Source organism: Mustela nigripes, chromosome 1 (genome assembly GCF_022355385.1).
Source record: "Mustela nigripes isolate SB6536 chromosome 1, MUSNIG.SB6536, whole genome shotgun sequence".
Classification (NCBI taxonomy): domain Eukaryota; kingdom Metazoa; phylum Chordata; class Mammalia; order Carnivora; family Mustelidae; genus Mustela; species Mustela nigripes.
Genome location: NC_081557.1, coordinates 12,507,620 through 12,534,312, shown reverse-complemented (window position 1 = coordinate 12,534,312; position 26,693 = coordinate 12,507,620). Strand labels below are relative to the sequence as shown.

The 26,693-nt window shown below is 46.8% G+C and overlaps 1 protein-coding gene and 1 long non-coding RNA gene across 3 annotated transcripts; one reads left to right on the top strand and one right to left on the bottom strand.

The window, feature by feature from the left end:
• The first annotated feature begins 2,734 nt into the window (after positions 1-2,734).
• Positions 2,735-12,433, top strand: LOC132009704 (uncharacterized). Of its 2 annotated transcripts, none has more exons than XR_009402046.1 (3): positions 2,735-2,971; positions 8,180-8,304; positions 11,502-12,433. It is a non-coding gene; the product is annotated as an uncharacterized LOC132009704 (long non-coding RNA). The 2 variants fall into 2 exon arrangements; XR_009402047.1 differs by having other exon boundaries at positions 8,180-8,316.
• An 8,302-nt stretch (positions 12,434-20,735) lies between these two features.
• On the bottom strand, positions 20,736-21,683 carry LOC132016217 (olfactory receptor 5P55-like). Its single transcript, XM_059397408.1, has one exon. It carries the CDS (start codon positions 21,681-21,683, stop codon positions 20,736-20,738), a length of 948 nt encoding a protein of 315 aa, XP_059253391.1.
• Positions 21,684-26,693: the final 5,010 nt, after the last annotated feature.

Sequence of the window (26,693 nt, the reverse complement as noted above, 5' to 3'; positions counted from 1 at the left end):
TCCCAATCCTAGGCCTGGTGCCTTGACTAGGAATTTGTCCCCAGGGCTTGGGAATGTATGAATCGAAGTGAGGTGGTCAGTGTCACTGAGCTCCTTATCTGTCTCCCAGGAAGCAGATCTGAGTGAAAGGTTAGCGAATGGATGATGACACACAAGGCAGGGGTCACAGGGCCTCGTGGAGCTGAAGTCTTGAGTTAAGCAAGTGGTGAGCAAATTGGGCTGCCGGGAAAGGAGCAGGGCGTGTAAGGCCTGTGTGGACGTGGACGTGGACGCAGCCAATGCTGGGATGATAAGTCTACCTGTAGGGTGGGGTTAGGCTAATTTACACCCTCAAGATTTATAACCTTCTTCCGGACAGGGGAGTGCAATGTCTGAGATCCAAGTCTATGAAAAGGGCCTTCCCTGAGCCAGTCACCCAGCAAGACGAGGCTGATTTTCCTCAGGATCCTCCTTACCTTCTGACCTATAACTTGTGATTTAAAAAAAAAAAAAAAAAAAAAAAAAAAGAAGTAGAAGAAGAAGAAGAAGTCCCCCAAATGGAGTCACTTGCTCTTAGGATAGCAAACCAAGACTTAATGGCAGGATGTGACCTTTAACCTTGTCCGTCTGGAAAGATAGACACCCCCCTTCCCCCAAAAGTCTCCCCCCATGTCTGTCTGTAAAGGTCTTCCATTTTGTGTAACTCCTCAGATGGGATGGTGTCCATTCATGAATTATTGAATGAAACCAATTGGAGCTCGCCCCACCAAAAAGTTTGAACTCCTAGAAACAGAGAGTAGATGGGACTGTGGGGGGGTGGGAATAGAATAGTGGCTGTGGGGGAAGTCAGGGAGATGTGAGTCAAAGGGTGTAACACTTGCTCTGAGAAGGTGAGCCCTGGAATGTAATGCACAGCATTGTGACTACTGTCAACAATACTGAGTTATATACTTGAAAGTTGCTAAGAGACCAGATCTTAAATGTTCTCACCACAAACAAGAAACGATAATTGAGTGATGTGGTCGTGTTAGCCAATGCCGCAGCGGTAATCATATCATAGTGTGTAAATATATCAAATCAACACATTGCTCATCTTGAACTCACAGTGTTATGTGTCAGTTATGTCTTAATTTAAGAGAAAACCTTATTAAAGCAAAGCAAAACAAAACAACCCAAACCCAAGCATCTTCTTGGAGACTATGGCCTTACACTGTAGCTCACGTCTTGGCCTCTGGAAGCCCCTTGCTGCTGGGAAAAGGCCAGGGGTGAGCCTCACCCATTCGGTCCCACACTGTCCAATATGCCGGCCATTAACTGCACGAGGCTGTTGAACACTTGAGACGTGGCCGGTCCACACTGAGGTACGTGGTAAGGGCTTAAAGGTACACTTCAGGTGTTGAAGACTCAGTATGAAAAAAAAGAATGTGAACTATCTCATTGCTAATTTAAAACTATTGATTGCATGTTAAAGTGACTATTTTTGATATATTGGGTTAAGTAAAACATATTACTGAAATCTGTTTCACTAGTTACTTTTGGCAAAACACGAAGTGAGCACCTGGCTGGCTCAAGCTGAAGGGGTTTGGAACGCTCAGATCTCGGGGCTTGTGAGTTGGAGCCCCGAGTTAGATGTAGAGATCACTAAAACAATACCAACAACAACAACAAAACTGTGAAAAGAGTTCAACTGAGTAAATGTGAATGTCTACTGAGTAATTCATGAATAGGGCTGCAGTCCGTCTAGCCAGCAGAGAGTAGCTCTGAGGAGCTATTAAAAAGAAAAAAAGGAGGAAGTTGTTTGGAAAAGAAAGGGTTGTTTCAGGCGAGGTCCCCTTTGCTTAGGGGGAAGCACAGGGTCTCTGATCATGCAGATGACCTTGGGGGATGGAGAGGGCCCCTGTGACAGACTGTCTCCCTGGAGCTGATCAGAAAATCCCAACTGACCTGGGAGTTTGAAACCCAGTTAGGTTAGGGAGTAAGCCCTGGTTTGGTGAGTTGGCCTAAGTGGCCCCATTTTGGGCCCTTGATTTTCTTTTTGACACTTACATTTTTTTACAAAAATAACTGGTTCTGGGAACTTGGTTCCTTCTCCATGATCATTACTTACTCCTTCTCATCCACTGGGCTGAAGGGAGCCGCAGTAGAGCTTTGATGGAATTAGGACCTGAGGGATGACCTCCAGGAACGGCTGCCAGAGAGGGGAGGAGGAGGATTGAGGTCTCCGTCTAATCTTGTGTTCTGCGCAAGCAAGGGAGGGGAGCTAGCAAGGCTGGCGAGTCCAGGCTCTCAACCCCGAGACCCTGAGGATTCCTCCCTACCCCAGGGACAATTGGCCGTGTCCGAAGACATATTTGTTCCCACAACTGGAAGTAGGGGGTGGCGTGCTAGGGACAGGACACCCCCAACCCTCCCACCCTGCCCCCAAACAAAGAATTATCCAGCCCCAAATGTTAATGGTGTCCAGGTTGAGAAATCCTAGCCTGTGCCTAGGACAGGGGTCAGGACATCCTTGAACAGGAGTCTGGAGGGAGGCTGTGAACGCTGACTCAGCGGGGGAATCTAGTCTACCCTCTTCCATTCCCTGGCTCTTTCTAGATCATCACTGACTCACTGGCTTTTCCCCCTTAACTCCCAAGCCTGCCTGAACTCATCCCTCCCTCTCCTTCAGAGGTGTGACTCACCCTGCTTGAGCCTCAGGTGGAGACGGCTCCCAGCCAGAGACCAGCCCTCCGGGGGAGAGCTCCAGAAAGGGGATTGGTCCACAGGGGCCAGGTTGGTTGCCCAGCCTCGCCTCTCTCTTTTCTTCCTGTCCCCAGTCCCTCCGTGAGTGGTCCTGGAGCTCTCGGAAACTCCTGGTCAGACCAACTCTACCAGAGCTGTTGGGAGAGGAAGGAAGCCCCTGAGGAGGAAGCTGGTAGAACCTGAGAGTGTTTTCTCAGAGGGAATAAAAGCTGACGGCCTCCAGATTTCTTGAGGAAAGCCCTGTCTCCAGGTGTGCAGGGGGCAGGGGTAGGGGTGGGAGTGGGGAAGAGTCGCTGGTGGATTCTCTAACTTTCCAGCCAGATTTCCTTGAACTTCCCCTCCCTGCCCTCAAGGAGTGTACTGTCTGGCTGGGGATGGAAAGCCTGCAGATTGATTATAAAGGGCTTTAAAGAAGACTCAGTGGTAGCAGAGGCTTCAAAGAGGGAGATGCCTGCCCATGATTCAGTCTCGGGTGTACCTCTGAGAAGAGCTATACTTTGCTGAGCATCTATGACGTGTCTGATACTGTGCTGGGCACGTTGCTGCCGTCTCCTGTGTAAGTCAGGTGGTTAGCAAGAATTCTCTCTGTTGCCGACACCCCGCTGAGGGCTGGGCAACTGGGACATAACGTTAAAAAAATAAAAATAAAAAAGACCATGTTCTCCAGGTATTCATGTCTCACGGGGGAGGAAACCTGTGTTGCACCTGGTGTCCTGGCTTTAAACAAGGACCGCATCCTTCCTTCCACATCTTCAAATCCCCATTTTTTTTTTTTTTTTGTAGATTGTGCTGGTTGGGGCTTCTTGCTTGAAACTGAATGTTTCTTTTTTTTCTTTTTTCTTTTCCCCACTCAGCACTCAATCTTTCATTTGTGATGGTTTTCACATTTTTCTTTTCTTTAACAAGGGCAAACCGCAGCACAGAAGGAGGAATGATAAATTCTCTCAGTAGGAGTCAGAGAATTTCCCAGAAGAGATTATGTTTAGGCGGGGGCTCAAATGATAAGGAAGGGGCTTGTCCTGGCTGACGCAGGGATGGACGGCACAGTCCCGCGCCCAGGAAACTGTGAACAAAGGAGGAGCAGGCAAAAATGCATGACTGGCTCAGGCCAAGCCAGCGCATCGTTGTGGCCACAGGGCAGGTGTTTGAAGGGAAGTGTGGGGTGCCCCCTGGAAAGTTAGGTTGGGACAAGCTTGTAAGACAACACGAAGGAGAGACTCTCCCTGCCAGGCCAAGGGTTGTAAACTCAAATGCTTGCAAGGGATACTTGGATACCTTACATGAATGAAAAACGTACGCTTTATTCTTTCTACATGGAGATACTATTTTGGGGGAGAGGGGAGCTCGTATTACATTCATTTGGACTTAAAAATATTTTTAAATTAATTCTTCTTCTTTTTTTGTTTCTTTTTTACAAAATTTATTTATTTTTTATTTATTTTCAGCATAACAGTATTCATTATTTTTGCACCACACCCAGTGCTCCATGCAATCCGTGCCCTCTATAATACCCACCACCTGGTACCCCCACCTCCTACCCCCCCGCCACTTCAAACCCCTCAGATTGTTTTTCAGAGTCCATAGTCTCTCATGGTTCACCTCCCCTTCCAATTTCCCCCAACTCCCTTCTCCTCTCTAACTCCGCATGTTTATTTTTATTTTTGACATGTTTCACATCCAAATGGTACACATTCTCTTCATGCATTCAGAGTCTGGGCCAGGTGTCGCATGTGTGCTGGGCATTGTCTGAGCACTGGTTGTCTTCCTTGAAACAGGCCACTTGTGGGTCCCTGTTTTCTCCTCTCACTTTTACCAGAGGGGTGAATGTGGTCAGTTTTCTGAACTAGGAGCAAAAACTCAGGGCATGGGGGCACCTGGGTGGCTCAGTGGGTTAAAGCCCCTGCCTTCGGCTCAGGTCATGATCTCAGGGTCCTGGGATTGAGCCCCACATCGGGCTCTCTGCTCAGCAGGGAGCCTGCTTCCTCCTCTCTCTCTGCCTGCCTGTCTGCCTGCTTGTGATCTGTCTGACAAATAAATAAAATCTTAAAAAAAAACCCAAAAAACCCAGGGCGTGACATGAAGGAAACACTTTAAAAAGAATAGCCAGGGGGCAGGAGGGGGAAGGAGTGGAGAGCCGTTGACCCGGGGCCAGGCAGTTATGGTGAGGTGAGGGCACGGCTGGTAGAGAGTCCCCGATTGCAATTTTCCTTCCCAGAGAAACTGGGAATCTGGGTTTCTGAAATGTGATCTCATCAACACTTTTTATGTTCACTACAAAATTCACACGTACGATGCTGTGCACACACAACCTGTTGGCAGGATGTGTGGGAGATTGTGGGTGAGCCGTCATTCGCCACCATTCTCTGGTCCAGGCAGTTGGCAATGAGGGAGGCACAGCCAAGACTGTTGGATGCACAGTCCGTGTTCATTCACCCCTTCCTTAAAAACAGCACTGCAGGATAGTCAAGGCGGTACGGGGGCCAGCTAACAGCTGATATCTTAGCCTCCCTTGCAGACCATATGACCACCATGTGATGAAGTTCTGGCCAGTGAGAGGCAAATGCCTATGACTGGGAATAGGTAGCTGGCAAGTTCCCCTTTTGCCAACATTCTTCCTCAACCCCTGAGGTGATGGCTGGAGCTTTAGCAGTCATGTTGGACGAAGAGGCAGCCTTGAATATAGACGCTGTATTGTCTGATGGGGCTGCCGTGACAAAATACCGCAGACCGGGTCACTTAAACAACAGAAATTACTATTTTTTTTCCTCACAGTTCTGGAGGCTGGAAGTCTAAGATCAAAGTGCTGGTAGGTTTGATTTCTTCTGGGGCCTCTCTCCTTGTCGTGAAGATGACCACCTATGTCCTCACATGGTCTTGCCTCTGGGCAACTGCATCCCTGGTGTCTTTGTGGGTCCAGATTTCCTCTTATTGTAAAGACATTAGTCAGATTGTATTAGTGTCGACCTCAGGGGGCTCTTTTTAATTTAATCACCATTTTAAAAAAGATTTATTTATTTGTTTTAGAGAGAGGGAGGGAGGGAGATAGTGGGGGGAGAGGCAGAGGGACAGAATACTCAAGCAGACTCCCTGCTCAGCACGGAGCCAGACACAGGACTTGATCTCAAGATCCATGAGATCATGACCTGAGCTGAAACCAAGAGTGGGTTGCTCAACTGACTGAGGCACCCAGATGCCCCTAATTTAATCATCTTTTAAATGCCCTGCCTCCAAATACAGTCATATTCTGAGGTATTGGGGCTAAGGCTTCAACACATCAATTTTGAGGGGACATAGTTTAGCCTGTTGCAAAAGTTATGCACTGAAGGTGTTGGGACAGAAAGATAGAAATCAGCTAGATCCCCACTGCCTTCATGGACCCTCCATACAAGTATGAACCATTTCCAGATTTAAAAAAAAAAAAGATTCCATTACAATTCAGGTTGCAGGGACTTCTCCCTTGATCCCTAGTTCTAGCTTAAACATAACTGCTCTTTGGACGCTCCTCTGACTCCTCGAGACAGACTTCATCATAAGGAACTGTAGGGGTTTAAACTGTTATGGTCAGTTCTCTGTTGCTAGCAGAGGAAGGCAATTCTGGAGAGCTCCCTGGAAGAGGAGCGACTTAGCCTAGTGTGTGTTTTCTAGAGGTTTGAGGCAGAGGAGGGGCATCTGGAGGCAAGGGAGACCCTACCAAAAGAAGCTAAATAGGAAAGGCAGGAAGAAGGCAATCTGGAGCCTTGAAGATCAAGAACTTCCCCATTTCCTGAGATCAAGTTGAGAAGTGTGTTCTGGGGGGTTCCACCGTGAATCCTCAGGGCACCTGGGTTCTCAGGTCTGTGTTGTTTTATGGCAGTCTCATGGGACTCGGAGCTAGCCAGTTCAATCCCTCAGATTTGGTTATCTGTAAAATGGGGGTAATGACACCTGGCTTATCTGTCTTAAACAGCATTTGGTGAAGATCAAATAAAAGAATGAATGAGAAAAGGTTTCGAAAACTATAAATGGCCCAGATCAGAGTTTCTAAAGCCATTTGTTTACATTCTTTGTGATATTTTGCCTTGTGTATCACCTGTATTGTGATTTTTAAAAATTGGACCATTATAAGCAATTTTTTATTAAAACACTCTTTTTATCAGAATAAAAGTGACATAATAAATAAAAATGAAAGTAACATAACATTAAATGCTAACTAGTTACTGTTAAGTGCTAAGACTGGCTCTCTATATTAGAAAGAGAGACCGGAATAGGGAAGGTTGTGACTTCCTCCTTGACATATTCAGAAGAGGTAAGGAAAAAAGGAAGAGCTTTCTGGTGATTCAGTGAATCTACTTAATGTTAGAGCTACATGATATGGCCTCATTCCTGTGTATAAAAATACTTGGTCTTGGGGTGCCTGGGTGGCTCAGTCATTGGGTGGCTGCCTTCGTTCGGCTCAGGTCATCATCCCAGGGTCCTGGGCTTGAGCCTTGCATACAGCTCCCTGCTCAGCGGGAAGCCTGCTTCTCCCTTTCCCACTCCCCCTGCTTGTGTTCCCTCTCTTGCTGTCTCTCTGTCAAATAAATAAGTAAAATTTAAAAAAAATATATACTTGGTCTCATGAAGAGGTTTTTCTCAGGGAAGAAAGGAAGACAATGGTGTTTGAATAATTCTTTGTGAGCATCTTTTACCCTCCTGGGAACCTTACAGTAACCAGTTGAGATGGGAGTGAGTGTCCTGTTTTCACCTGGGAAAACTGAGGGTCGGGGGGTTATGTACCTTGACTCGACATGACAGAAATGCTAAGAGACAGAGTCATTCTGAGGTAGCATGAACTCAGGTGTGCCAAGCCCCTAGCCCCTTCTGTACCACTGTATAATTCCATAAGCCTGTCCTTCCTTATGATGTGTGCATTTAAGAAAAACTCTGCCCATTGTCTGTGAGATGTGGTTATTAGAAAGGGGCAATATAGTGTATTGGTTGAGAATATTGCCGCCAGGAGCCAGATAACTTGGATTTAAAGTTTGGCTGTGCGTCTTATTAGCTGTGTGACCTTGGGCCAGTTACACTGCCTATCTGTGCCTTAGATTCCCCAGGGATAATCATTGTATCCATTTCATATGGTTGTTCTGAAGATTAAATGAGTTGATATGTGTAAAGCTTTTAAAATAGTGCCGGGGGTAGGGGGGAGCACTTGGGAGGCTTAGTCGGGAGAACATGTAATTTTGGGGGGCTTGATTATGAGGGGCTTGAGTTTGAGTCCCATGTTGGATGTAGAGATTACTTAAAATAAACGAAAAATAAAATAAAATAGTGCTGGCCCATATTTCACTCTATCTGTTCATATGCTCTGTGCTTTCTGTCGGGATAGAATGTTCCCGACAGAACATTATTGGGATAGAATGTTCCACACTTAGGAAGGCAGCTTGCCAAGGCATCCCTTCTATAAAGAGCCTCCACCTCTTTCTTCCTTGGGCTGTAGATCAGAGGGTTCAGCATGCGGATGGCCCCGGAGGAGAAGACAGATATGACCCTGTCCTATCAACCTACAGCGTGCGAGAGCTCCGCTGGGCATGCAGGACCAGGATGGCGCCGGAGATGAGGCAGGTGGGGGATGAGGTAGGGAGCACAGATAGGGAGCCTCTTGCTCCGAGCCTCAAGGGAACACGGCCTGTGGATGGTCACCGGGGTGGAGGTGTAGGAGAGCAGGGTAACGCTGTCGGTGACAAGACAGATAATCAGGGCGGAAGCTGTGAGAGTGACGTTCGTTCCTCTCTGCAATACTGCTGGCTGGTCTGCAATACTGCTGGCTAGAAGTGCTCATTGAAACCTTCCTACGTGCGCTCTTTCGAGGTCTAAAGCTGCTTCCCCAGCTGCTCTTCCCTGTGGTCTTCAGAATAGCCTGGGACACTTGCATAGTGGGGGTGTCTCTGTGTGTGTGTGTGTGTGTGTGTGTGTGTGTATTTGCTGTAGATGCATAATGATGGGCTTATATCATAACTGTTTTATTCGCTTAACAGTACTGACGTTTCTCCACCACAAAAACCATAACAAAACAAAAAGCCAAAAACAAACAAAAAACCAACCCACAATTCTTCCCCCTCCACAAAGTAGCATTATTGTCTTTGTAAAAATCCGTGCTAGTTGTAAACAATTTAAGCAACGCAGAAAAGAATTAAGAAGACAGTAAAATCTGAAAACGAAAGTCAGCTGGGGTCCCACTACTCACAGAAAATGGGAATTGGTGGACATTTTTACTAGAATCCTCTAAATGCCCTGGAGACTAGGACGGTCGGAGGACACACCCACACTGCGCATGCTCTTGCGTCGTTTATTTCCTCCTCCAGGAAGATGTCCTGGGTGTTTCCCTGTATCAAGCACTAAGTGATAGCCTAGGGCCTCATTTCCGCCAGCCAAGCCTTATCTTGTGTATGTTCGGTAGGTGCCATCCTTTACTTAACGACCCCCCTTGGTTGACAGTAATTATTTCCAACTCTTTCCTGTTAGCAATATCTGGCGAGCGCCTCCAGGGATAGGGCCCCCGAGGGCCAAGCCCAGGGAGCCCGCGGTATAGACATACTGCTCTTCTTCTCCCAGGAAGGAAGATTCTGGCTCACACCTTGGGGAGCCTGGCTCCTGGGGCTTCCACAATCCCAGGGGCGATCACCATGCAAAGCAAAGCGCCTTGTTAGGTAAATGACTTGTTTGGGCAAAAGAAATTCAGTCCCTAGACTCGGATCTGGCAGAATCTCAGCAGATGAGGGGCTGGATGGACCATATTTTCTGTAGGTAGGAAGGGGTTTGTTTCCTTGGGGGACACCTGCTGAGTCACCTCTACAGAAATGACAGACCTTTGTCCCCTGGCCTTCCGCACTGCACCTCAGCCTGCACAGCTGTCTGACTCACCCTCCTGGTGAATGCCAACTTCCTGGCGCAGGTCTCTGCTGTGAACACCCTTCGGCCACCGCAGGCTTCCTCGGTCCCTGCGGCTACAGTGCGTGGGAGCGGAGCCGGGCCACGGGACTGGGTTTGGCCTGGAGCGGGAGTGGAAGTGATCTGTGCCCTGTTCTGAGCATGGACGCCTTAGGAGCCCCGTGCACCCCCCAGCTTTCCTCTCTTTGCTCTGCTGTGACACCAGCCGAGTGCAAGGCAGAGGGGCTTCCCTTAGGAGTCTTGGAGTGAGAAGGAGCAGGCGGGTCATGGACTCATGAGGAACATGAACAGGACTAAGAAATAAACTATTCTTTTTTTTTTCTTTTAAAGATTTTATTTACTTATTTGTGAGAGAGCAGGAGAAGGAGAGCGTGAGCAGAGAGAAGGAGATTATCAAGCAGACACCCCACAGAGCGTGGAGCCCGGCAAGGGACTTGATCTCACAATCCTGAGACCATGGCCTGAGCTGAAAACAAGAGCTGGAGCCTTAACCAACTGAGCCACCCCAGTGCCCCAATAAAGGTCTCATCTAAGCTATTGAGATTTGGGTGTGACTTGTTCATACAGAGGCCTTCACGTCCTGATGTATTCCTCAAGGGCAAAGTTTTTTCTTGGCTCTGGTCCCAGTTCTAGCTTGTCTGCCCTCAGATCATCCAGGCCTCTCAGGTGGGGCTCCTTCTCACCTCATGGGGAGCAGCTCCTTCACCGTCACCGAGGCTGCCTCTACCTAGTTGACCCCAGGAAATAAACAAACAAAAACATTTATAATTCATTATATATTAACAAAATTTTTTTTAAAAATACAGGAAAAAAAATTTTTTTTACTGTTTTTGACTTTTATTAAATTTTAAAAATTGAGATATAATTGATAGGTAACACTAGATTAGTTTCATGTGTCCAGCATAATGATTTGATATTTGTCTGTATTGTGAAATGATCACCACAGTTACGTCTCTGGTTAAGAGCCGCTGTACAGCCAGCTGCCATTGTTTTTCTTGTGATGAGAACTTTTAAGATCTACTGTCTTAGCAACTTTCATTTTTGTTTATTTATTTTTAAGCTTTTATTTATTTACTAGAGAGAGAGGCAGGCAGAGGGAGAGGGAGAAGCAGGATCCTGCCGAGCAGAGAGCTGGACACACTCGGGGCTCAATCCCAGGACCCTGGGATCATGACCCGAGCCAAAGGGAGAGGCTTAATTATCTGAGCCATGAAGGTGCCTCTCTCAGCAACTTTCAAATATGCGTTACGATATTGTTAACTATAGTCTCCATGCTGCGCATTAGAGCCCCAGGACTAATTCATGGCAATTTATTGTTGTTTTTTTTTTTAATACGAGAAGGTTCCAGCTGTGAGTGGCAGGTTCCATCTGACTCCGTTCTTGCCAACCTGATTGACAGGCGATATGTTGCAATGAAAGAAAGTCCTGGACTAAATTTCAAACTTACAAGTTCTGCCAAACAAATGTACCAGTTAGTAAGCGAGCACAAACTGCTGGTAAACCCGTCTGTGTCTGGGAGTGGTCCCTTTCTCTGTCCTTAGCTCTGCTGACGAGCAAATTCTTCGTGAAGTGAAATATCCGTGTTCCTATGCCCGTTGTGTCAGCGGGCAGGACCCTCCAGGAAGCAGAGAGAATGCAAACCAAAGGGCTGTGCATTTACGTACATGGTAGGAAATGGGAAAAACAATGAGGTCTCTAGGTTCCGGGTGCTTGCTTGCGTGTGGCTCTGTGCTGAGGGCTGTACTGAGAAATGCAGGTCCATGGTCTCAGCCGAGATGTTCTTGAGGAATATCCACTGGGAAACGACATAAAGGCTATGTCAGCAGCCAAATGGATGTCCTTTCTTGTCTCTGCATCTTTTTTTGATCAAGGGTGGAAATACATCAACAGGGCCACGTCCAAGAGTTCCAGAAAGCCAGAGTTGAAAGAACTTTTGGGGAACGTCGGAGTCAACATCTTTGGGAAGAGGCCCAGAGGGAAAGGTGCTTGCTGAAACTTATACACAGCCTGTGAACTCTGAGTGGGCTGGAGACCTGGTCTTTCTAAACAAAAAATATTTCCTCAAGTTACCCAATCATGCTATAGTAATGTGCTGCTGTTCCCGGTCCTGTTCCCAGGATGACCTGGATCCTTTCAGATGAATGCTGATTATTCATTAACCATCAAGGGCACTGCTGGACTATGTACACTTGGCAATAGGCTCTTTTTCAGCTGAAATGATTTCCCTATTGACTGTCCCAGCTCCCCTGGTGTGATGGGTGGGAGGCACATTCAGCGTGGTAGCCCTGCCATCATGTCATCAATGGAGAAAGTGAGGCAAAGATCTGTTTCTAGGGGAATAGAAAAGCGTCCCATAGTGTTGTTTTAAAATAATAAGTTGAACCGAAGAATGGAAATCATCTATATCTAGTGGATTCACTATTGGGACTGAGAGCCGGGATTTCCGACAGCAACATGACCTAACTAATTGTTCCAGGAAATTCAGCCAAGGAAGATATGGCCATAAACCAAGAAATAAGTTCACTGTTTGCTTCACGAAATTCCTGCAAACCAATTTATCTAAACAAATAGTTTGCAAAAAAATAAAAAGCAAGGGCGGGGATGGGGGAGATGTGCCTGGGCAGCTCAGATGGTTAAGCATCTGCCCTCGGCTCAGATCATGATCCCAGGGTCCTGGGATGGAGCCCCACATTGAGCTTCCTGCATAACGGGGAGCCTGCTTCTCCCTCTCCCTCTGCCATTCCCTCCACCTGTGCTCTCTGGCTCTGTCTATCTCTCTGTCAAATAAAAAAAATAAATAAAATCCTTGGAAAAAAAAAAAAAAAAGTTTGTTCGCCTGGGCCAACAGCTCTCCTAATAGGACCGTAGATGACTTGCTCACGGAATACTAATCTCAACCAACAATGGTTTACTTCTCGAGGTTTGCTTTCAGACCCTGTCTTCCCTGCTCCTGCCAATTCTGAACTATAATGTCACAAACTTCGTCCACTCCTAAGGTGCTCCCTCATTTGTGAGATCCACTTTGTGGGCACCTGACTGGCTCAGTGGGAAGTGCATGTGACCCTTGATCTCAGGGTCATGAGTTCGAGCCCTGCGTTGGGCTCCACACTGGGTATGGAGCTTCCTTAAAACAAACAAACAGGAAAACTTAAAAAAAAAAAAAAATCCACCTTAAACCCCTTGGGTCTGGACTCTCAAACTCTGTAAATATCTTCCACAGATTTCCTCCTTTTGAGACACGAAGGTTCTGGGTACTCTTTTCCTATAGCAGGTCTCATAAACTTAGCTTTGAGCAACAGGTGTGTGTTTGGTGATCTTTTGAAGAGTTATCAGTTGTCAATTTATCGATCTCTTCTTTACCAGGGTTTCTGTTCTTTGAGAGCATGGTACTTCTTTTTTCTATTCATTTCCTCTCTCGCCCCGCCCCCTTGCCCCTCCCCCTTCTGCCCTCCCCTTCCCTCTTACCTCTCCCCTTCCCTCCCCTCCCTCCCCTCCCCTCCCCTCCCCTCTCCTTCCCTTCCCTCCTTTTTTGAAGTCCTTTGCTTCCTGTTGTGGCTCCTCGATAATTAGGAAGAAAAGCGGAGTCACATTAGCTTTTGGAGGTTACCTTGTCTGTACCTTTTATGAGTACACGGGTTCACTGGTACTGCCGAGAGGGTTCGGATCTCATGTAAACGTCAGCACCGGAAGACACCTTACACAGATCATATTTTCTAAATCCCTCTTTTTGCACAAGGAATAACTGGGGTTCTGGGAAAAGAGACCCTTCTCTGATTTGGAGGGGAGATTCTAAAATTAGGTACTTTAAGCAACATCCCTCCTTCTCCAAGTCCCCAATTTTTGAGGAATCAATGAATCACTCAGTCCACTCTTGAAGCCAGACCATGGAAGAAAAGTGCCTTCATTCTTTGTGGTGACTCACAGAGAAAATTCTGGTGGGCGTGCAGGTGGGACCCAGGAAGGGGTGGAGAGTGAGGTAACTGGCTTCGGGATCTGGGGCTTTCTTTGGTGGCAAGAGAGCTGAGGCCAAGGCAGGGGCACCAAAGGGTCCTTTCATGTCCTAATTCTTTCTGCTTTTTTTTTTTCCTTCTTTTCTATCTCATTTATTTTTTCCTGTTCCAAGTTGCTTTTCAGGTGCTCTGTAGGAACTAGAAACTCCTGGTAGGAGCCAAGACTCTGTGGGATTAGTGGAAAGCTGGGCCCTGGTGGGAAATACAGAAGCAGCTCTTTGGAATTTTTGGAAGCAGGAGATATGTAAACTTGTTGCATAATTTCCTGCAAAAATCCAAGGGGTTTTAGACACTGGAGTAGAGCCAAGTCTTTGAAATCAGCTGGACTTGGGTTTGACCTTAGAGTTCTTGGACTCTAGTTTCTTCATATGTGAAATAAACATAACCTACTCACAGATTTTTCCTGCGGGTCAAAGGAAGTAGTGCGTATCATGTGTCCCAGAATGCCTGGGACATCATATGTGTTCAATGGATGTTAGCTAGTAATTATCATTATTGAGAAAAATGCCTTCTTCAGGTAGCAGTAGTGTTTTGTTAGGCCCATGCCTTCTAGAGTAATGACAAGTGGTAATCTTTTCATCACCTCCTGCCCCAAAGCCTAAAATCCAAAGAGGAAGGGGCAAAATATGTATGAGTAAATACGCCTTCATTCCTACGTCCTGAGTAAGTACCCAGCACCGCATCGGGCTCCGTGGGGGATGAAATCAAGTGTGAGGCTGGTGTCCTGCTTCCACGAGCCTACAGTTTCCCTGGGGAGGCAAGTGATGGCGGTGAGTAGAGTCTGTGGGAATGTAACTCTGTGGGGATGATTCTGGACTGTCCCGGTGACAAATGTGCTCATGTGTGTGGACTGGTGAGTAGACAGGTGCTGGAAAGAGTACACTTCACTGAAGTCTTTCAAGGGTGACCTTTGGGCGCTATCTCTTATCTGGGCATAGAGATGTGGGAGAGAGGTCAAGGTCAGGTACAAGGCTACGAGAGGAGGGGGTCTTCAAACTCCAGACAAACTTTGTGCATAAGCAGAAGCCTGGAGGGATCTGGATACACCTCTTTGCTTTGAGTCTGGCTCCTCACAAGCTAGGTTTGACTTCCACTGGCCTTAACGACAAGAAACCCAATATGTGTCTTGCCCTCAGGGTACCACCTGTTGGTCCAACTTCATGCCTGACCTTGATTTCACTCACGATGCTGCTTTACCCATTTTGACCCACGTTTTGAAATCTTATCCTCCTCTCCTGGTATTTGAACCTTGGCCCTTCCTTGATTTGGAGTCAGCACTCTGCTCACCACAATCTGATAACTTGCCCTGGCTCTGACCTGCCCCAGGACAGCAGGGTCAGGCTTATCCTGAGAGCCTGGCTGAGCACAGTGTGAACGGTGTGAATCTTCCCTCACCATAGAGGGTGAAGCTGGGAAGACGAAAGGCACAGATGGAAGAGCTCTGCTTTGGGCTGCAGGAAATGCCTCCCTCAGAAGGTGACTAGGATCCCTCCAGGCTTCTGCTTATGCACAAAGTTTGTCTGGGTGGAGGCGCGGAGGTCACAGAAGTCGTGATGAAGGTTGTCGGGCGACAGAGGAGCAAGAGGAGGCTGGCCTTTCGCAGGACCCCCTCACTAACACCAGCAGCCAGGGAGCCTTTCAAGCCTAGAGTGGATGATGCTGGGGAAGTGGGGAAATCATATCAAATGAACATCCATTCAACAGCATACTTCGTGTTAGGGTTTTTGGTCATTTGAGTATTTAAGCTTCACACCATGTTCTTGTTTAAAGATGATGCCAGACTGTATGTTGTAAAACCCGATTTAGACATCAGTCCTGTCTGATTCTAGAACCCATTAACTTGTGTTTCATCTTATGTCCTCACGAATCTCCATTTCTCTGGCCCACTGTTGCTGGTTCACAGGGAAAGAAGGAAATTTGGGAGCATGACCGGGTGGCCTAGGAGGTAGCTTCGTTACTCTGTAGGTCTGGGCTGAGTCTGGGGCCGTGTGATGTTTCAGCAAGGGCCCGGCCTGCGGAAAAGGGGACCAGGCCGTGGTGTGGCAGAAGAGGGGCTAGGACGGGGCTGACAGCTTGCTTACTGCTCTCCTCGCCAAGAACTGTGGTTCTTGGCGGGTGAACCCTGCCAGCCTCCTTGTTCCGTGATTTCTGGCTTCACTAAACTCTCTCTCTAATCAGGGAGATAAAATACTAAGATAACACAGGTCGGAGAAATGATTCAGTGTTAGGACGACTAATCACAACAGCTAAGATGCGTTGAACGCTAATTAAGGACCTGACGGTGTGCTCAGCACCTTATAGACATTAAATCTTTAATCCTCACGAACCGCCCTATGAGGTAATTAATATTGACATATTCATGTTCAGACAAACAGACCAGGGTCACACAGCTTTGTGTGCCGGAGCCGGGATCCAGGCCAGGTCAGGCTGTCTCCTGAACCGAAGGCCATGCTCTGAACCTCCAGCATGGGCAGCCTCCCTCAGGGAGGTGACCGTAGACAAGGTTGTGCGGGCATGGAGACCAAGCCTGCCGGAGCCTCTAGAAAACCACAAGGTCTGGGGACTAAATTCAGAATAATTCAAGGACAATCCATTAGGGGTTATTTCAGGTTTTGTTTGTTTGTTTAACTATGTAAGAAAACTCCTTAAAATACAATATCTTTTTAAAAAATTTTTTATTTTTTGTAAACATATAATATATTTTTATCTCCAGGGGTACAGGTCTGTGAATCGTCAGGTTTACACACTTCACAGCACTCACCATAGCACATACCCTCCCCAATGTCCATAACCCCACCCCCCTCTCCCAACCCCCTCCCCCCAGCAACCCTCAGTTTGTTTTGTAAGATTAAGAGTCACTTATGGTTTGTCTCCCTCCCAATCCCATCTTGTTTCATTTATTCTTCTCCTACCCCCTTAACCCCCCATGTTGCATCTCCAATTGACTTACTTCGATAAGCATGATACCCTCTATCTAGTTCCATCCACGTCATTGCAAATGGCAAGATTTCGTTTCTTTTGATGGCTGCATAGTATTCCATTATATATATATATATATATATATATATATATATCACATCTTCTTTATCCATTCATCTGTTGATGGACATCTAGGTTCTAAAATATAGTATCTTAAAACTACAACCCTTTGTTGTTGTGTTTCACAGTTCGGTGGGTTAGGAGTTTGGGTAGGGCTTGGGGCAAATTGTTCTTCTCCTCCGCGTGGCATGGACCAAGATCATGCACACAGCCGCCCGCACCTGGCCCCTGGGCTGTCCCAGGAGGCCAAGGCCTCTGTCACCATCTGGGGCTTAATAACCTTCCATATGGCTTTTCCAAATGGCTAGCGGGGCTCCCTCCCAGCCTGGTGGTCTTAGGGTGGGCCTCCAAGATGGAAAAAGTGGATGTCAACAGTTGTCTTCAAGGCTAGGCCTGAAGTCGGCATGTTGTCACTTCTGCTGTGTGTCATTGGTCATAACAAGTCACAAGTGGGATTGCCTGACAAAATACATGGGGCCCATTTAAATCTGATGAACAAATTCAGATAAGCAAAATACGTTTCAGTATAAACTACACAATATTAGGACTTGTTTATACTAAAAATTATTTGTCGTTCATCTCAAATTCGATTTTAACTAGGCATCTGTATTTTCATCCCAACCTTGGTGGGAGGGGTGCATCTTCTGGGGGGGTGTCTGCCCGTTTGCCCCTTCTTTCTTACTAGTCACCTCTGGCCAGCCCCAGCTGGAGGTGGACTGACTTAGATTCTTTCTCCCAGGGAAAGCCTTATTCACTTGCATCTGACCCCTTCCATCCTGAGCCAAGTTGTCCCTGTCAGTGATGCCTGGAGAGACGTTCCCACTTGGTGATTGATGGTACTCGGTGCGGGAGAGCTTGAGTTTTTTATAGGTGGATCCCAGTGTTCGGGCTGCCTCCCTATGTGGTTCCAGTGTCCCTCCCCCAGGGGTCTCTGAGGTTAATTTAAATGAGTTTGAGAGCCTTGGGAACAAGAGGAACATGGAAGAGACTCGAAGAGACAACCCCTTTTCCATCTGTAAACATGTAGGCTTTGGCCATAACCTCTCTCTTTCCCGTGGGATAGGTGGAAGTCCAGCAAGGCTAACCAACTTTGATCGGGAGATGGAGCCTGTCCCCTCAACATTCCATGCTCAGTGGCAGTGGTCTGGGGTGGCCCCGTGCCTCAGCCGCCTGGCCGGACCCCAAAACGGTCTTCCTTCTAGCACCTGGGGCTGGATCTGCCCCTCCACCTGAACTTTGGATTCCCTTCCACCCAGTAGAAAGTACCACACCTTCAGGTATTGAGTGGGCTCTGGGTGGTCTTAAGACATGGTGTAATTCAAATGCTCTTGAGAGAGGTAACACTTTGACTTAATGTCCAACCAACATTCCAGTGCCTCCCGTTGGGTTCCGTGTCAGATGGTTTTAGTTAAGGGAAGAGGGGAGGAGACATTTGGACAGGGAGGTGTGCGTGGGGCCAAAGGGGCTGGGTGCCTTGTCTCCTGGCAAACCTTCCCATATCCTCAGCTCCTCCTGCTCTCCCCTCTCTGCCCTGCCTTCCCTCCATTTCTCAGAAGCCACCCTGTAATCCACTTCTGGGAAGCTTATTTACTTTGAAGTCTGTAACTGGGCTTCCCAGGACTATGAGGTGAGCGTGCTCAGTAATTGTTGACATTAGGAACAGAGCACTAGTTTACCAGGACAATGAAGGAGGCATTGACACCCTAGTGTCTCTGTTCCTGGGTCCTCTGTGTCTCCTTGGCCCTAAGGGAAATTATTATTCAAAGGAAAATTTTCTGTTATGCACATAGCTTATTTTCATGAAAAGATTGCAGTCCCTTAACTCCTGAGTCTGGGATGGAGTATTGGGAGGGGGTTGGGGACCAGCTGGGGTCTGCTGTATTCTTAGTACGTGTGACTGTTAACTTATACGTCACCTTGACTGGGCTCAGGGATGCCCAGAGGGCTACTTCTGGCTATGTCTGAGTGGGGTTTGCAGATAAGATTAGCATTTGAATTGGTAGACTGAGTAAGGTTAACCACCACTAATGTGCGTGGGCCTCATCCAATCCACTGGGGGGCTTCAGTAGAATAAAAAAGCAGAAGAAGGGCAAGTTGGCTCTTTTGGCTTGAGTTGGTTCATCCATCTTCTCCTATCCTTGGACACTGGTGGGCTTGGCTCTTGGGCTTTTGGAATCCCGCCAGGAATGATTCCATCAACCCCCAGTTTTTAGACCTTTCATTTTATACAGAATTACACACCTCCAGCTTTCCTGGTCCTCTGCCTGCAGACGGCAGATGGAGGGACTTCTCAACCTCCATAGTTGCATGAGCCAATTCCTATAATAAATCTCCTCTCCTATCTATCTATTGATCGATCTATCTATCATCTATCTGTCTATCATCTAATCTATCATATTCTATTGGTTCCATTTCTATGGGGAGCCCTAGTACAGTATGTTAGGAAAAATGACCCCAAGCCATAAATTAAGCTGGGAGATGATTTCAGTACCATCACTGAGCATTGATCAACATTGCTTACCGTGCATTATTCAGTTTTCTAAGAACATGTTGTCTCACTTTGATATTTATTTATTTATTTATTTTTCAAAGATTTTATTCATCTATTTGACAGAGAGAAATCACAAGTAGATGGAGAGGCAGGCAGAGAGAGAGAGGGAAGCAGGCTCCCTGCTGAGCAGAGAGCACGACTCGGGACTCGATCCCAGGACCCTGAGATCACGACCTGAGCCGAAGGCAGTGGCTTAACCCACTGAGCCACCCAGGCGCCCCACTTCGATATTTATGATGAGCAGGTGAACATGGAGGTTTCATCCGGAAGAGATGCAGTGGTTTTTTGGTTCCCTGTAGGAAGAGAGCCCCGCTGTGTCGGCTGAGCCCAGTCTGCTCAAAGCTCCCCTTTTCCCTCCCACCAGCCTCTATGACAGTCTGCTTTTGTTTCTCTCTCTTCCCCATTAATACCATCCACATTTCCCTGGATGACGTGTCGGCCAAAGTAAATCAGTTGATTTAGGAATTTGGAGCTAGGGGCAACCCAGAAAAGCACAAACCATTCATACCCCATCCCCTGCTACCTCAGGTTCTCCAGACAGGCAGAAATACAGGGATTTTAGCACACAAGCCAATTTTATTTGACTCTCAGAAAGATAGTAAATTAAACCTCAGTTAACATCTGGATTTCACAATAAATTTCACCTCTTTCTTACACTCTTAAGATGGTAAGATTGATTTCTATTACAATGAGGAAGGGTTTTGTCTAAAGACATAAAGGTAATTAGATCTTGATTGAAGAAACCTCTATGGCATTTCAGCTTTTTATTTTGTTTAAGTTGGTGATTTATCGAGAAATAATAGCTCATTATTGCTGTAGCACATATTCTGGTCCCTGGCTGGTTATAATGGAGATTTCTGTAGCTGGGGCTCCATTTGGCCCCATAAAGTCAATGATCACTCTCTCCTTCCTATACTCAAACACCACAGGGACCATTTCTCGAACATCACACAGAAGGGCAGTATCTTCTATATAATCTTTTAGGTCGCTATGGCATTCAATGCCCCTTTTCACATTTGAGAACAGATAGGAGAAAGACAGAATCTGTCCCACTCTGGGACCACTGCAAAAGGTCCTAGGGCTCTGTAAGACAGAAGTGTGGATATAGCATAGCAGGGGATGTAACATATCCATGCTGAATGTGGTCTACTGATGGATGTACAAGAGGGATGTTGCCAAACAGGTGAATATTCCTGCCTGGGGCTTGAACTTCAGGGAATGATGGGAAGGTGTAGGAACAAGTAGAGATATGTGGTTGAATACTATAGAGGGTGGGGCAGAGTGGGTAGTGTTGGTGGCTTTGTTCTGTGGCTGAGCAGTACTGAATGCTCAATGGGGGCAGTGTTAGCCGTAGCAATGGGGAGTGCTCAGGGGTGATGTTCCCCAATGGGGCAGCCTACACGGATCATTTCAGTGGTGTTCAGCGGTGTTTGGCCACTGTTGGTTCCTGTCCCAGCTGGAATCTCTAGGCCTCCCTTCTATTTTATGAGCTCCCAGATAGCTTTCTAACAAATTCCTTTTCTGCTTAAGTTAAGAACCTTAATGTGTACGGCGGCCTTGACATCTTTATTCCTTAGGCTATAGACCAGGGGGTTCAGCATGGGGATCACAATGGTGTAGAACACGGAGAGGGTCTTGTTATAGGCTGAAGCACTTTCTGGGTTGGGTTGGACATATACAAAGAACACAGACCCATAGAAGAGGGAGAGGGCAGTGAGGTGGGAGGCACAAGTGGAGAAAGCTTTGCGCTGGGCCTCCAGGGACCTCATCCTACAGATTGTGGCCAGGATGTAGGCATACGAGACCAAGATGGCGGACACTGTGGGAACAGTAACCAAGGCAGAAAAGAAGAGCAGGATGATGTTGGCTACAGTGGTGTCTGAGCAGGCCAGTTGGAGCACTGGGGGGATGTCACAGAAGAAGTGATCAATGATGTTGGGACCACAGTAGGGCAAGATGAAGACATTCCCTGTCTGCAGAGCTGAAATGAACACCCCCACAGCATAGGTGCCCACCACCAGCTGGGTGCACAAGCGTTTGGACATGATGGTGTGGTAGAGGAGAGGGTGGCAGATGGCCACAAATCGGTCATAGGCCATGATGGCCAAGAGCAGGCACTCCCCTGTGCCATGGAGGATCATGAAGGCCATCTGGACCACACAGCCCGCGAACGAGATGGACTGGTCCACAGTGAGGAAGCTGGTCAGCAGCCTGGGGGTGAACACGGAGGAATTGCAAATGTCCAGGAAGGAGAGCACGCTCAGGAGGAAGTACATGGGGGTGTGGAGGGCAGGGCTGGTACGGATCAGGTCTATCATGCCCAGGTTGCCCACCAGAGTCACAGTGTAGATCAGCAGGAAGACGCCAAAGAGGAGGTGTTTTTGGTCAGCCTGGTCTGTGAGGCCCAGCAAGATGAATCTTGTCACCGTGGTGTGATTCTGCCCTGATGTCATTCCACTGGGGTGTTATACACAGGACAATGGCCAAGGGGCAGAGAAACAGGAATGTTAACATTCTCATCAAACAGATAGGCTTTAACATCTATCACCGAAGAGCCTGTGTATCTCCAAAGGGGAGACTGGTCCCCAAACCCCACTTCAATCCCATCATGTCATACTCATGCTGAGGTTCTGAGGGTTCTCTGTCCCCCTTAGGACGACGTCTACATTCCTCTGCTTCCATACGTGTTCCTCCATGCTATCTTGCCCTCAGTTTGCAGTTCTGAGCGATTTATTTCTACAAACACACTGTGTGATTACAAATATCTGTGCCTTTTCAAAATCTAAATTTTCTTGTTGGAATGTCCTTTGATCTCTCCAAACCCAGCTTAGAGGTCCGTCCCCTCCCTCTCTCTCCTGATTTTCACAGGTACTCTTTCAGTTAAATTCATGGCACTATATTTCAACATTAAATAAAATGCCCCTCCATCTTTCCTGGTTGGAATTTCTTACTCCTGGCAGGAGGAGAGTTATTTCCTATCTCAGGAATTTGTGTGCTGGTATCTATCACAATGCCAGTGTCAATGAAAAAATATAAATTAGTGATCAATTAGGTAAGAAAGTCTTCCTCATTTGCATCATGGCAACAGGATCCTTTCAGTCGTCTTTACCCAAACCTTTTAGTCATTTTTGGCCACTTTTTTTCTCACCCTTCAAGGAACCCCTCAGCAAATCCTATTGGCTCTACCTTCAAGATGTCTACCAATTTCTCACCCTTTCTTTGCAAGACATCCTCATACCTTGCTTGATAAATTGCAATTGCTCTTACCTGGTGTCCTGCTTCCCTATTAGGAGGAGCAGCCAGGGGGAGCCTGTCCCAGCACAGAAGACACATGCAGGGTGCTCACAATGACTGTGAGTGTGGCCACTGCTCCGTCACTTCCCTTTCTCCCTTCTGTCTTCTTGTCTGCTCTTTTCCCTCTTGCTTATCCTGCTTCAGCTACTCATGCCTCCCCTCCTGTCTTGGAACACCAGGAGTGATTCAGGACCTCTGCACTACTGTCCCCATCCCTCACCCCTCTTGCTCCAGGCAGCCACAGGGCTCCTTCCCTCATTTCCTTTGAGTTCAGGCTCCAGTGTCACCTGTGTGTCATGCCCTCTCTAAACATCTTATTTACAAAGAAACCCTGTCCTACCCCGGCGCTCACTATCCTTTTTCTCTGTTTCTTTTTGGGCTTCATAGGATTTTTTCCCTTGTACTATGCAACATTCATATGACTTATTGCTTTTGCCTGTGAGCTCTGTCTTGTTAGGATGCTAGAATCGCGAAGCTGGGCATTTCTGTCAATTTCGTTCATTGCAGCATCTTCAGTGACTGGCACACAGGAGGCTCTCAGTAAACACTGTGGCCTGGGGAAAGGGAAGCTGTAAAGAAGATACAGTGTCTCTTCGAGACAGATCAGGCTGCAAAGACAATCATTACTACCCAGATGGGTGGGTTCAGGATGTGCTTTGCCCAAATCAGGTGGTAAAAGTTGGAGAACGATTATGATAAAGTGTGAGTAAGAGCGGAATTGGAAGATGATGCCTCATGAAACCCGGTGTCTCTGAAAGCTGGGGTCTGGAGGACCTTGTTGTCCAGTTGTACTAACATTCCACTCTTCCAGCCCCGGAGTGTTGACCTAAATCCCTGAATTCAGAGCCCTCATCTTGAATCTCTGACAACCATACATTTTTAACTCTGGTTGCTGTGGAGGCTTTAAGGGGATTCTTTTCAGATGGGTGTATGCCTTCCCTCCTATATTGATAATTTTGGTAAGATCTCTATAAGATGATAAATTTTTGTAACAATTAAATTATTTAATATGAATTTGAATACATATTTGAATATCTACATATTGAAGATACTATCTGAGGGGTTGAAACAGTTAAGAGTATCTGCTGAATTTGACTCAAAATAAGGAGGTTGATTGGCTAAATTGGATTGGCTGAGTTTATGTTTGATTTGACTCTGCTGAAATGCAGAAGAATATATATAGGTTTTTATTTAGTAATTTCCTGGAGTTGTTTAAATGCTCATTGGAAGGGCTTGGGAAATCAGGTACATTAAATCTGTGATTGTAGTTTAAAAGGTTGAAGAGCATTTAATTAATCGTGTTTATAAATGGTGTTGAAATGCTTAGGAGAATTTGCTTCTATGGATTTTGTGTCTGCGTGACTTTGAATTGTTTAAGAGAATTTGACTGTAAACAGTGCTTAAATTATTTGGGGACATTTAATCTGTTAGATTTTGAGGCTAAGGGAATATTAAGATCAAGTGTGATTGTTTTAAATTCTAACAAACATTACTAGATCTAAAATTCAATTGATTAAATTTGAAAGTTGCATTTAATGCCCTGAGAAAAACTAAGTTCTGAATTTATCTTAAACTTAAAACATTATGATTAATTGATGAATGGCGTTAGATAATCCTTTCCATGCACAGATCTGGACATCAAAAAAAGTCATTGGGGTAACACAACCCATTATGGGAGCTCAAACCCTGGTGGATTTGAATGCATTGAGCCGAGAATCACAAAGGAGCCACAGGACTGGGCACCTTTATTCTCGGAGGAGTCAGGTTGGGAGCACAGAGGAGTTGGGTTGGGAGCACCAGGGAACCCTCCCACGAGATGTCTCCCAGATCTGCATGTGGTCCCAGCTATTCTACACTTTGTAATAAGCCACTGGGCAAGCACTGGAGAAAGCTATGCACTGATCTGCTTGGTGCAGTGGACAACTCTTGTCTGGGCCTTTGGGATTCCCGGGAGGACTGAGATGGTCAAAATAGATGTGCCTTGGAGAAAATGAGAAGCTTATAATGATCCCGAGTGGCTGTGGAGAGAGGAAGGCATGTTAAGAGGCAGGGAACTTATTTGTTGGCCCTCCTCTCTGGACTCCTCTCTAGGTCAGGCCCCCCCTTCACCCCAGCCTCCTTTGAGAACTGAGTAACCTTTGCTTGAGGTCCCAGCAGGATGAACTGATATCTGAACTTGAATGACCATCTGGACAGTGTTTGGTAGAATCCTCTGTTCACTGGGGAGGGATCATAGCTGGGGGAAAGAGAATACAGAACACAAGCTGGAGAAATTACTTTACAAGAATCAAGAGATAAAATAGGGTGACCAGAGCAAAATAGTAAAACCCAATCATTCAGCCAGTCAAAGTCAGCACGAGGACCTCACAGAAAGGCTTTTTAGGTGAACTCAGATGTGCAGGATGTCTTCTATCAGCAGTTCTTGTCCTCAGTGGCGGGTTTCTGGAATCCCACCAGGGAAATTGGGACCCCCAGAGCCTCTAGACCCTGAATACAAACCTTTGGGAGTTTTTACGTTGGGGGAACACTGACAGATGGCTGACACAAGGCAATGCTACTCTGATGCCTGTTCCAAGAGCCAACTCTGCTGGGGACACAAGAGGGTTCTTAAAAGTGTTCCTTGAGTGAATCAATTTCATTGAATTTTTGGGTAGATGGAGGTATAGAAAGAACAAGGGAATTATCTTTCAGTTTTAGTTGTTGTTTTTTCGAGCGGCAAATATATTCCAATGGTACAAAATTCAGAAGGGACTACATTGAAAATAAGTCCTCAACCTGCCTGTTCCCTTCCGATTCCCCAGCCACTCAGCAATCTGCCTCAGAAGCTACCAGTTTCTTGTGTATCTTTCCATGGTTAGTCACTGCTTATATAAGCAGTACATGAACCTATATTTTCTCCTCTCTTTTAAAAGATGCAAATGATAGCAAACTATACACATTGTTCTGTACCTTGTTTCTGTTTTTTATTTAACAACTTATTTTGGAGTTCTTTCCAGGACAGTAATTAAGGGCTGCCCATCTTTCCTCACCAAAGGCTGCATAGTGTTGCCTTCTGTAACATTTTAGCAGTTTCCCACTGAGGGACATTGAAATTGTTGCCACTTTTTTACAATGAGCAGCAAAACAGCACCTATCTTCAAGCCATTTAGGGTGAAGGCAATTTGCAATCCAGAGCCTGGAGACCCTTAATAAAAGATATTTACATGCACCTCTGACAAGGCTTTCATGCTGGGCTTTTCACTGTTTTGAGGGGGGGGGGGGGGGGGAGAAGAAACCTGGCAGGTTCGCAGAGGGTCTCTGCTTAGCTGTCTCTTGCTTCTTTCTCTTTTTCCTCCCAACAGATGGGACAGAGGTTTACAAGCTATGCTTACTGATCTTTAGCACCTGGTCATCAGAGTGAGACTTGCGCACCGCACCGGCAGCTTGGATATCACTGGGTGCTCCTTAGTCATGCAGAATCTGGTTCCACTCCAGACCAGCTATGGAACTGGATTTGCATTTTAACTAGCCCCACAGCTGACTTTTATTCTTGTTCCAGTTTGAGACACACTGAGGGGCAGCCCGAGTGGATTGAGCTCCTGTGCTAGTTGTTTGATGCCTGGGTAGAGGGACAAAGAGAAGCCTCCTAGTCTCTAATTGTGAAACTCCCCCACAGGGACCTCTGGGTCAAGGCTGATCCTGAAAATGACTGCGTATTTGGTGTGAATGTCTGGAAGTGACTGGGAAGGGGGAGTGTTGTGAAGGCAGGGAACTTGCCATAGGAGGGAGCCCCTGAGAAGGAGACATTTTCCTTCCAACCCAGATGCAAGAATGTCTGACAGCCCCCAGGCCACAGGCTGGTCCCTTGCCCAGGAGGAAAACTCACTATCCTCTGTGTAGGATATTGAAGTTGCTTTTTAAAAAAAGATTTTTATGTAAGTGAATGGAAGGGACACATTGAACTTAATACCAAGCCTAGGGACAGCCTCACTGATGGCATCTCGGGAGACAACTTATGGATCCAGAGGCCCAGAGCCCAGGAGTAGGAGCAGACTGGGAATGCCTGACATTGAGAACCCAGCCCCATGGGGCAGTGGAACAGCGGGGGGGACTGAGAGATTCTATACCCCTCTCCCTCCACCCACCCTCCACCATTGCAAAGTGTACCACTGAAGAGTTAAAACTTTCAT